Source organism: Squalius cephalus (genome assembly GCF_949319135.1).
Source record: "Squalius cephalus genome assembly, chromosome: 19".
In the NCBI taxonomy this organism is placed as follows: Eukaryota; Metazoa; Chordata; class Actinopteri; order Cypriniformes; family Leuciscidae; genus Squalius; species Squalius cephalus.
In genome coordinates, this window is record NC_137140.1 from 33,099,693 (window position 1) to 33,111,010 (window position 11,318).

Consider the following 11,318-nt stretch of genomic DNA (forward strand, 5'->3'; position numbering starts at 1 on the left):
TGACGCTGAATCAATTTTTAAATAATAATGTTTGGCCTATATAGACATATTAATATAGCCCCGATATTATTTTACGTGGTTATTTAAGTTTTACCCCAGCATTGAGTTTGGGTTATTTTACAAATTAAACCTAAGTGATGAATCTCTTATAATTAAAATTAATGGTTTTTTTTTTTGTTTGTTTTTTTCCAAACAGGATCTGATATTTGACGAGTCTATCTATCTATCTATCTATCTATCTATCTATCTATCTATCTATCTATCTATCTATCTATCTATCTATCTATCTATCTATCTATCTATCTATCTATGATTAGATTAGATTAAAACAAACTGTTTATTTGAGAAGGTTCGGGAAACGTCTCAAACTAGAGCCGAGGATGACGTCACCGGGGGGCGTGACCTATGGCGGAAGTGCAGGTGGATCATTGAGCTCCGCTCGTAGAATGTAGAACGTCAATTTTACGCTAACAGAAATCAAACATGGCCCTCAACAACAATCATTCTGAATCTGGAGGAGTTATCATCAACAACAGCGAAAGGTATTGTCACGGATTCAGACTCAGCGATTGTTATTGCGTTATTATTTTTTCTGGTACTGTTCTATTTTACGGATTTGTCCAAAATGACCTATTGAATTGATTATTCTATGTTATGTGTTCTTGTATGCATACCAATATGACTAGTACAGTCTACACAGTGTCATGTGTTGGATAACATCGCGTGAACCGTTATATCACACCCATTCTATTCAATTTGCAATGTAATCAGATTGTCTGTCGTTTATGTACTTATTATATGCAATATTATGTTTAAACAATAAAAATTCAATCCATATTCAGTCAGATAAGTTGCTATCTATATAAAACATGGATCTTGCGCAGCTTTCAAAATCATACTATGGCGAAATCTGAGCTATGAATATTAATTGAGTCAAGCCCCCTCTTTTCTTTCAGCCAATCACAGCCAGGCGTTACGTACTTAATATTAATGAGCTAAGCCCTCGCCATAGTAGGATTAGTATTTCTGTTGTGAACAAGTGCTGTGTGTAGTCGCGGTAGTTCAACAATAATCTTCTTAACCTTCTTCTAAAAGAAATGACATGCTCTTACACTGTTTCACAATAGCTTGATCTTATTACACAACTGGTAAAGACAGAGATTATAGCTAACTCCAGGAATGACATCATATCTCTAACATTTCAAAAATAGTATACAAGTACCCAAATATGTTTGACACCGCGTCTTTTTCAATTATTTTAATTTCCTCTACATTACGTTATTTCTTCATTACTCTTAAAATAACCGTCTTCGTTACACTTAAATACATCTTAAACTGTATTTCCTAAATTACTTCCACTATATTATTATTATTACTTTTATTATTTATAATAAAAATTATATTAATGTATATTTTTAATAGGTAATTTTTATATATGTGTATATATTGTTATTTATAGTTAACTATTTTAACAGTAGAGACAAATGTCCTTTGTTTGATGCTGGTATTCTTGAAAACTATAAACAAAAGTCATATAAAAACCTTAAATCATGTTTTAGCAGAACCCTGAAGGTGGTTAGGATTGATTAAATTTCACTCAGAACATTTCGCAAATAATTACAAAGAAACGTGAAACACATTGAATTAAGCGTGAAAATAGTAAAGACTGAAACAGTGTTTTATTGTAAAATGTACTTAATCTACTTGTTTTATTTACAACTTTTTTTTTTTTTTTTTCACAGTTTACTAGCGATGGCAAAGCTGGCTTTGATCATGTTGGCACAGAAAGTGCTGACTGTATTAAACCGAATGTGTTTTCCTACAGTGTCTTGATGTCATATGAGAATGTGGAGCTGGTGTTCAGTGACGCAGAACGCTTGCCAGAACCCTTCAGAAAAAGCAAGAAGGGAAGCATCTACCTGACACCGTACAGGGTAGGTGATGCAAGAAAAAGAGTTTAGATCATCATGTTACTTAAAAAAAAAGTCATAATCTTTAAACAAATATGGTAAACCCCAAACCAGAGCAATCCATTGTAGAGTAGATTGGCCTTTATGGTCTTGTGATTGGCTGTAGGATGCATCTGATACACACAGTTTTGATATTTGGTCTTTCTCAGTGGTTTGTAAATAACCTCAGTTCTCCGCATTATGATCACTATTGAAACTGCTCGTGTGGTTGGGTCTTTAGGTGATCTTCTTGACTAAAGGGAAGGACCCTCTGCAGTCTTTCATGATGCCCTTTTACCTTATAAAGGGCTGTGAGGTCAAACAGCCAGTACTTGGCGCAAACTACGTCAAGGGCACAATCAGCGCCGAGCCTGGAGGTAAGAACACCGAGCCTAAATATAACACTCCTGCTGTGAGCAGTGAGGGAATGAACTCAATCACGGTCCAAAACTGAAACGAAATAAATAAATATATCACCAGATTACAGTAAGTCACTTCTCAGATATTCAATCGGAGAAAACCGTAGCCAACAGAAGTAGTAACACACTGATCCGACAAAATGTGTCTGTTGCCGTCGGTCGGCGTCTTCAAAAAAAAGAGTCGTCAGATCAGAATCAAGACTCTTCTTGAGTTTTCATTTGGATAATCTGAAGAAAGTACATGAAGAGTCCTGGTTTCAGGTGATCTAAAGTTGTGTACTCGTGGCAAAGTAAAGAAGACTACGACATACAAGTACACTAAAGTGTGTAGGGTTGGGTATTGTTTGAATTTTAACGATTCTGATATATCAATTCCTAATTTCAATTCCAATAAGGTAAAAATAAAAACTTAAATCTAGTCTTATTGCAAAATATTTAATTGTAGCTGAATACTATGAACAAAAATCAATAGGCTAAAAACTAGGGCTGTCAAAAGATTAATCACGATTAATCGCATCCAAAATAAAAGTTTTTGTTTACATAATATATGTGTGTGTACTGTGTATAATTATTTTGTATATATCAATACACACACATGCTTGTATATATTTAAGAAAAAGGTGTAATTTATATATAAAAAAATTATATTTATATATAATATAAATTATATATAAATATATACAGTATATGTATGCAAATATTTCTTAAATATATACATGCATGTGTGTGTATTTATATATATACAAAATAATTATACACAGTACACACACATATATTATGTAAACACAATCTTTTATTTTGGATGCGATTAATCACGATTAATCTTTTGACAGCCCTACTAAAAACACTTACACAAGGAACGTTTGCCCGTGGTTTAAAAATACCATAGTAAAAACAGCTAGCCTGACTAATATAAATGTCAAGCATTATTAAAGACAAGTAAACACTCAGTAATTAAAAAAAAACACATAAAAAATGAGCAATCGCACAAATAATAACAACTGAACAAACATACGATTGAAATAAACTGTGTTTTAAGATTGTCAGGTACAGAAACTGTAATCAAATGTAAAATAACACTGCACTTTATTAAAAAAATTATGCATTACAAATATAGTTACAGAAGAGTGAATTTTCTCTGTCTTTAGTTGTTTGATTAACGTTGTCATAGAGATGACAGCAGGAATATTAGGCTGCTGTCACTTTAAGAGCTGCACGGATCCAGTATACTGTTACACGTGTTTTATTTGTCAACGGTTTACGTTCACTTAAGACATAACTGACTGTTTACGAGGATATTTTGAAATATTTTTGTCCGTTCAAGTATAAAAAGATGCTGAAGAGAACTTGTATGAGAGGCAGTTTTCTTTCTGGATGTGTGTGCAGAACAGAAAACAGCGTGCGGGTCTTCTAACGCCTGAATGGTTTAAAGCCATATTAAAATGCACACAAATGAATCGATAAGAGGAATCGAAATGCGTGTGTATGGCAAGCCGTTTTAGCTTGAATTGTACCCAGCGTTACTCATCGTAATTGCATTTTTACTAGTAAGAATTAAATTAGAGAGCTCTACAATTCAATTCTTACTAGTAGCAGTTACATTTACAGAGCTCTCTTATTCAATTATTACTAGTAAAAATTACAATTACAGAGCTCTACAAATGAATTTTTACTAGTCATATGTCTCCATTGACTTCCATTCATTTTTAATTACGGAGCTCTACAATTTAATTGTTACTAGTAGTAACAATTACAATTACAGAGTTCTCTAATTGAATTCTTACTAGTAAAAAAAAACGAATTAAAGATATGTATAATTGCAGAGCTCTGTAATTTAATTAAATTATTATATATTACATATTAATTGGAATTCTTACTAGTAAGAATTGAACTGTAGAGCTCCGTAATTGAATTCTTACTAGTAAAAATGCAATTACGAGTAACGCTGGGAACAATTTAAGCTAAAACGGCTTGCCATACGTGTGTCCTGTCGAATCCACAGTTCTTTGGACTCATTTCTCGATATCCAACCCTAAAAGTGTGTTTCCGTCGCTGTTCCAGGTGGCTGGGAAGGTTCTGCAACCTTCAAGTTGATCTTTTCTGCTGGAGGAGCGATTGAGTTTGGACAGTACATGCTACAGGTGGCAGCACAGGGTACGTTTGTTTTGGACATTTTAACAATTTTAAAATATAATTTGATTTAAAAAGACACTCTTTTTAGCTTCAAACTGTTGATTTGATGTGGAAGCATTACCTTCAGTCTCTCTCATTCATTTCAGCATCCAGAGGGCAACCAGTGACTGGAAATTTCGGCTGTCCTTACATGGCGAACGGGGCGTACGCCTACCCTCCACCTCCTCCTGCTAATGGCATTTACTCCGGACCCGCTCCTCCTGGATATGTCTTTCCTGGACCTCCACCTCCAGGTAATGACACAACTCATCTTTTCATGCGGATACACTGCTTAAATAGTGCATTGAAACTCTCTGCTGTATACTTGTGTCCTGTAGGTGGCTCCTGGTTTGATGGACCCGCGGCCTACATGCCTCCTCCCCCATATACAGCTCCAGTGGACCAAGCTCCTCTCGACCCAGACCTGCCCAGAACCCCTGCAGGTATGAGCGAAAACTCCACCAGTTACAGATGAGCTGTTTTAAAGGGATACTCCACCTTTTTTGGAAATAGGCTCATTTTACAACTGCCCCAGAGTTTTACCGTTTTCGAATCCATTCAGCCGAACTCCGGGTCTGGCGGTACCACTTTTAGCATAGCTTAGCATAGATCATTGAATCTGATTAGACCGTTAGCATCTCTCTCAAAAAAATGACCAAAGAGTTTCTATACTCTCATTCCTGGTACGGACTCATGGCACGGCAGAGTTTCTTGATTATTACGCAGGAATGAGAGTATAGTTCCTAGCCATATCAGCCTAGAAAATCGCAACTTTTCATTTTCCGTCGGTCTTAGTACACGATGTAACTACAGAAGAGTCAAGTTTTAAATAGGAAAAATATCGAAACTCTTTGGTCATTTTTTTGAGAGAGATGCTAATGGTCCTGTCCGATTCAATGATCTATGCTAAAGCTATGCTAAAAGTGGTACCGCCAGACCCGGAGATCGGCTGAATGGATTCGAAAACGGTAAAACTCAACTGTTTAACTCTGGGGGAGTTGTAAAATGAGCCTATTTCCAAAAAAAAGTGGAGTATCCCTTTAAGATGTCACTACTGTTTTACTGACTTCTTGTTAATTGATTCCTAATTAATTTTTGCTCCCATTAAAAAGACTGTAATTATTGTTCTAGCGGAGGCAAAGGCAGCTGAAGCTGCAGCGAGTTCCACTGCGACTACTTATGCTCCGATGCGGGTCTACCTGCCGGAGGTGAGTTCACTAACCTGTTAACCATACATTACTTGTTAACAGTTCATATAACCAAGTTTAAATGTGTTAGGTCCAACCAGTTTACCAAGTCTATCCTGTTAAAGTCCCCCTATAGTCAATAATTGTATCCATTAAAACTCATCTTTGATCACCAAAATTACATATTTAAAAGTTTTTTTCCTTGAAAAAAAATCTTCATGCCTTAAAATATCTTGAATGTAACTCTACACCCTTGCCTCATTTAGTATACGCGGTTCTATGAATATGCAAATGAGCCCCGCCTCCACTCACTCACTCAGCTCAGAGATCCACTGGTTGACGATCACATGTTGATCTGATTGGTTACAAGGTAGTTTGTGACGTGCGATTTCAAAGTGTGTTTTTGAGACTGTCTTTGGTTCACTAAATACTCAGTAATGGTGTCGACTTGTGAATTTACACATGGTTTGTCTTAAAGCACATTAAAAACATCACATAGACATATAAACAACATTAAAAGCTTTAACAATCCACATATAGCCAGGTCCAACCTGTTATCAGTTAGTAAAGTTCATATGCACCAAGTTAAATGTGTTAAAGTCCCTATATAACTAGGTATCTGTTAACCAAGTCTATCATGTTAACCAGTCATATATTGGTGCGTTCAAGTCATCTTGAGTCATCACATGAGCGCCACCACAATGTCATAAATACCAGTGGGGAGCTCAGGATTTTCTCTAAGCCCCGATCTTTATGAGTTGAGGGTGTGTCACCCTGAAACATGTCGGAATACCACAATACTGAAAGGTATTTTAGCAGTGATATTGTCAGGCTTTTCTGTTTACAGCGCAGTAAGCTAATTGCCTGCACAGAATATGATGGCATTATAATATAACAATGCAACATGTAACGATAAAGTTGGCAGTGGCTTCATAAATTAATTAAAAACATAAAAAAACAAAGTACACCTGATGCACATTTCTTTGTTCTTCATTTTCTAGAACAAGAGTTTAAGAAACTTACTGTATTTTTGTGTAATTAATAAAGAGAAAGTACTCCGCCATGACTTGAACGTCGTAAACACGACCTCCCACCTCGTACGTACGAACTTCCCAGGAGGACTTTAACGCACCATATAACCAGGTCCAACCTGTTAATGAAGTTCATATATAACTAGGTTCAACCAAGTCTATCCTGTAAACAAAGTCCACATATAACCAGGTCCAACCAAGTTCATAAAGTTCATATGTAACTAAGTTAAATGTGTTAAAGTCCATAAATAGCTAGGTTAAATCTGTTAACAAAGTCTATCCTGTCAACCGTTCATATATAACCAGGTCCAACCTGTTAACCAAGTTCATATATAACAAAGTTCAAGTTAAACATGTCAACGTCCATATACGTTATATATCCATGTTCAACCTGTTGCTCAAGTCCAGAGTGTAGAGCTTAGGGGTGTAACAATATATCGTGTCACAATATATCGCAATACAAAAATGCAACAATATGTATCGTGAATAGTTCACCCAAAATAAAAATTGCTATGTGAGAAAAAATTTAAGTTTTCTGAGTTTTAGTGTCAGTACTACATTATTATACATTATATTCAACATTATATATAATATTTTAATGCAATAGGGTAATATCTGTGTAAAATATCTGTGTAAAAAAAGTGGCCTACATTATTTTAAATGTATCTACCGGTAGTGAGTGACAGAGAAACATATTCGTCTAAAATAACTCTGTATTTTCAGCTTCAGAATCATGAATATTTTTATTCTGGTGTCTCTATTGTCCTGTGGTTTGGGTTTCCAGCACCAAGTCCAAGAATATTCATTTATACACACAATGTAATATCAAATTTATCAGTTTAATAAACAGTACATTTTTTGTTAACCTTTTATCATATGTCTTGGAGTATCGCAATAATATCGTATCGTGAGTTCAGTATTGTGATATGTATCGAATCGTGACATGAGGGTATCGTTACACCCCTAGTAGAGCTGCATCAAAGCAAAGAAAATATTAGCTTGGGTAATAATTTGAGGGTACTGTTTTTTTTTTTTCTCTTTTCTGAAGGACAAACCCCCACCCTACTCCCCACCTGATGACAAGAAGAACCAGTAGACGCGTGTCTGCAGATCCACGCACATCCTCTCCTCTCTCCGTACCCTTCATTTCATCCTCTCACCGTCTCCCGCCACAGTTAACGCCCACTTGAACAGACCAGTAGGGGGCATTAATATGACCTGGCCTGTGTAGAGGGACGAGAGACACACATGAATAAAACAACTTTAATGAATTCATAGCTCGTGAATGAAAGGGACCTACTGTTAAGATTTCCAGCCGGAGAGAAAATCCGACAGTAAATGATTGAGCTTTTCTAAATTTATTTATGACCTGATTTTGTATAGATCGATAGATTTGAGAGGTATTTTGCTAGTTGCACAAGAGTTTAGGACAAGGCCCAAAAAAACGTGGGTGTTCACATTAACAGCGCTTCACGCCCGGCTGATGCATCCCGACTACATTAGATGCAAGATCACATGAGCTTCACTGGCTGTTGCTGCTCACTTGTTAAACAAACACTCAAGCAGTCGTCTCAAACGCCTTTAATAATGAAACACTTCCGGACACTTATTCGCTGCAGATCAATGTGAACGCCCCTCTACTGTCAAATGCATCGCTTAACTAAAACTTTTATCGTGCTGCGAGTTCCACTTTGGCTTCTTTTGGAATCATTTTCAAAAAATGTAATTAAAACAACTGACCATACTGTGTCTAAAATCTATGGCAAGCCGTTTTAGCTTAAATTGTACCCAGCGTTACTCGTCGTAATTGCATTTTTACTAGTAAGAATTCAATTAGAGAGCACTACAATTCAATTCTTTCTAGCAATTACAATTAGAGAGCTCTCTTATTCAATTATTACTAGTAAGAATTACAATTACAAAGCTCTCTATTTAAATTCTTACTAGTAACAATTCAATTAGAGAGCTCTACAAATGAATTTTTACTAGTCATATGTCTCCATTGACTTCCATTCATTTTTAATTACAGAGCTGTACAATTGAATTGTTACTAGTAACAATTCCAATTGGAGAGCTCTCTAATTCAGTTGTTACTAGTAAGAATGCAATTGCAGAGCTCTTTAATTCAATTACAGAGCTCTGCAATTATACATATCTTTAATTTGTTTTTTTACTAGTAAAAATTCAATTAGAGAGCTCTGTAATTGTAATTGTTACTAGTAAGAATTGAATTAGAGAGCTCTAATTGTAATTGCTACTAGTAATAATTGAATTGTAGAGCTCTCAAATTTATCTCTTACTAGTAAAAATGCAATTACGACGAGTAACGCTGGGTACAATTTAAGATAAAACGGCTTGCCATAAAAATCACCTTCATGTTCACTGCAAAGTATATCGTGACCAAGCTCGTTTCAGACCGTGTTTTCTGCAGCAGTGTGTGCTCGTCTTGGCGTCTCTGTAGCATGCAGCAGCTAGATGCACTTTAACCCTTCATGCACCTTCAGTCTGGTTTATTGATTCATCTTTTCCCTAATTTATTTAATTCTACAATTAAATCAGTTACGCATGGTCTTGACTGTATTGTTATTTGAAGTGTATTTTATTAAAGTAAACATGTACACAAGTGGAACGATGCATTTCATTTGATTTGAGAATCTTTTATGAATGTCTTGTGTTCATTATTTATGTACCTAATTTCCAGAGGGTTTCAAAAGCAGACAAAGAAGGGCACATTAATCGGTAAAAGTCTCTCAGGAGATCAACCTGTGAACAGCGGGTCCAGACGATACAGATTGACTTCATTGTTCCCAAAGGATGTGCTTTTCCAGTTTTCCATTCACTCGTGTAGCCCAAATGGCTTGTGCAAGCATAGTACATAATTTGTCTAATATTCAAACAATCTCCCAATATTAAGCACAATTCTACCTTATACTAGTTAGTGCATAAAGTCAGACCTCAAGTACGCTAGAACAGGAACGAGTTCACTTAATTATGATCCCATAACGCACACAGTGCTCAAACACTCAATGATTCCTTATAGATTGGCTATGTTCAGAATAGCATATTTTTGCAGTATGCATTATATATACTGTGCACACAAAACTTTGCCAAAAAAAAATAAAAAATACAGTATACAGCAGAGGGAACTGAAAAAGACACTGCATCCCATACTTTCAATTAAAAAGTGATAAATGAACCGCAATCAACTTTGTTTTTGACATAATAACCTCATTTATGTGGGATAACTTGCAAAATTAAAATAGCAATAAGCAAAGCAGCATTACTGTTGCATGACAAATAATAGTGTTTAGTATATGGCACAGTATGCAAGTACTCTATTATGAACACAGCCAATGGCGATGAAATTAGAGTTTATGACTAGAGTATTAAGAGTATGAAATTTAAAGGGATATTTCACCGCTGGAAAGATGAATGTGTATTTAAATTGGGTCATTTATGTAGTGGAAATGTGAAATTATTTTAGAAGTTGGTGCCTTCTAGGCTGAGAAAAGCCAGAAAATGTATTTTTGGCTCATGTGGATGAAAGACAACAACTCCCAGAATGCACTTGCTTCGCTGCCCTACGAGGACACTCCCACGCCACGCCTACCGGTTACAGAGGGCAGTATCGGAAGAAATGATACAACTAGGCTACTAGTGACTTGAAACTGAAAAGACGGCGTTTTATGGTGAGATCCCCCTATGGGCGGGTTGAAGACATGCGGGACGAGCTCCTCCTACTGGCTGGAGTCTCTCGCCTCTGGACAAAAAAAGTCTCAGATGATGATGCTAAATGACGATTTTTGCGTCATCAGAGGTTTTTTTCCAGACACACAATACAGAAATCTCTCGTCTCAGGGGGACATGAGGGAGGGAAGCACGGTCATTCGAAAATACTACCAGGTTTCTACTGATACAAAGCTTAATGCTAATCTGTGAAGTATCCCTTTAATTTCATAATTTAAGATGTCAGTTTCTGAAATGTTAAAAGATAAGGACCGAAAGATGGACACATTAAACTCTGCAAAAATAAAATACTACTAAAACTGATACAGTAGAAATACATACAAATACAAAATCACTACTACGAGAATCCTGTCCAACATGAAAACTGAACATGGACATGAACACAACATAGATGTTTGTCCTCCGCGACTGCAGGCGAACAGATCTGACTCTTAATATTTAAAAACGAAAAATATGAATCCTATACTAGAGCGGATACAGCAGATAATAATTTTGATGTCTCTTGAACACACAACATAAACACAAAGTGCACATCTGGCCCTTAAATGCAAACTCAACTTCTTAAACGTTTCATAATTTGGCCACGAGTAAGAATATGCCTTAGAAACACGCCTTACGAAGTACGTGAACACAGATGTCAGCAGATTTACAGTAACACTGAGAAATATTATTGCAATTTAAAAGAACTTTATTCTATTGTATTATCTTTTAAAATGTAATTGATTCCTGTGATCAAAGCTGAATTTTTTCAGCCTCATTACTCCAGTCTTCAGTGTCACATGATCCTTCAGAAATCAGTATAATATGATGAGT

The 11,318-nt window shown here is 35.9% G+C and overlaps 1 protein-coding gene across 1 annotated transcript; it reads left to right on the forward strand.

The window, feature by feature from the left end:
- The first annotated feature begins 305 nt into the window (after positions 1–305).
- wbp2 (WW domain binding protein 2) lies at positions 306–9,381 on the forward strand. The gene is made up of 8 exons (XM_079850654.1): positions 306–542; positions 1,826–1,934; positions 2,191–2,326; positions 4,430–4,522; positions 4,648–4,794; positions 4,879–4,983; positions 5,672–5,748; positions 7,807–9,381. The coding sequence occupies exons 1-8, from the start codon at positions 484–486 to the stop codon at positions 7,852–7,854; spliced, it is 774 nt and encodes a 257-aa protein (XP_079706780.1). The 5' UTR covers positions 306–483; the 3' UTR covers positions 7,855–9,381.
- Positions 9,382–11,318: the final 1,937 nt, after the last annotated feature.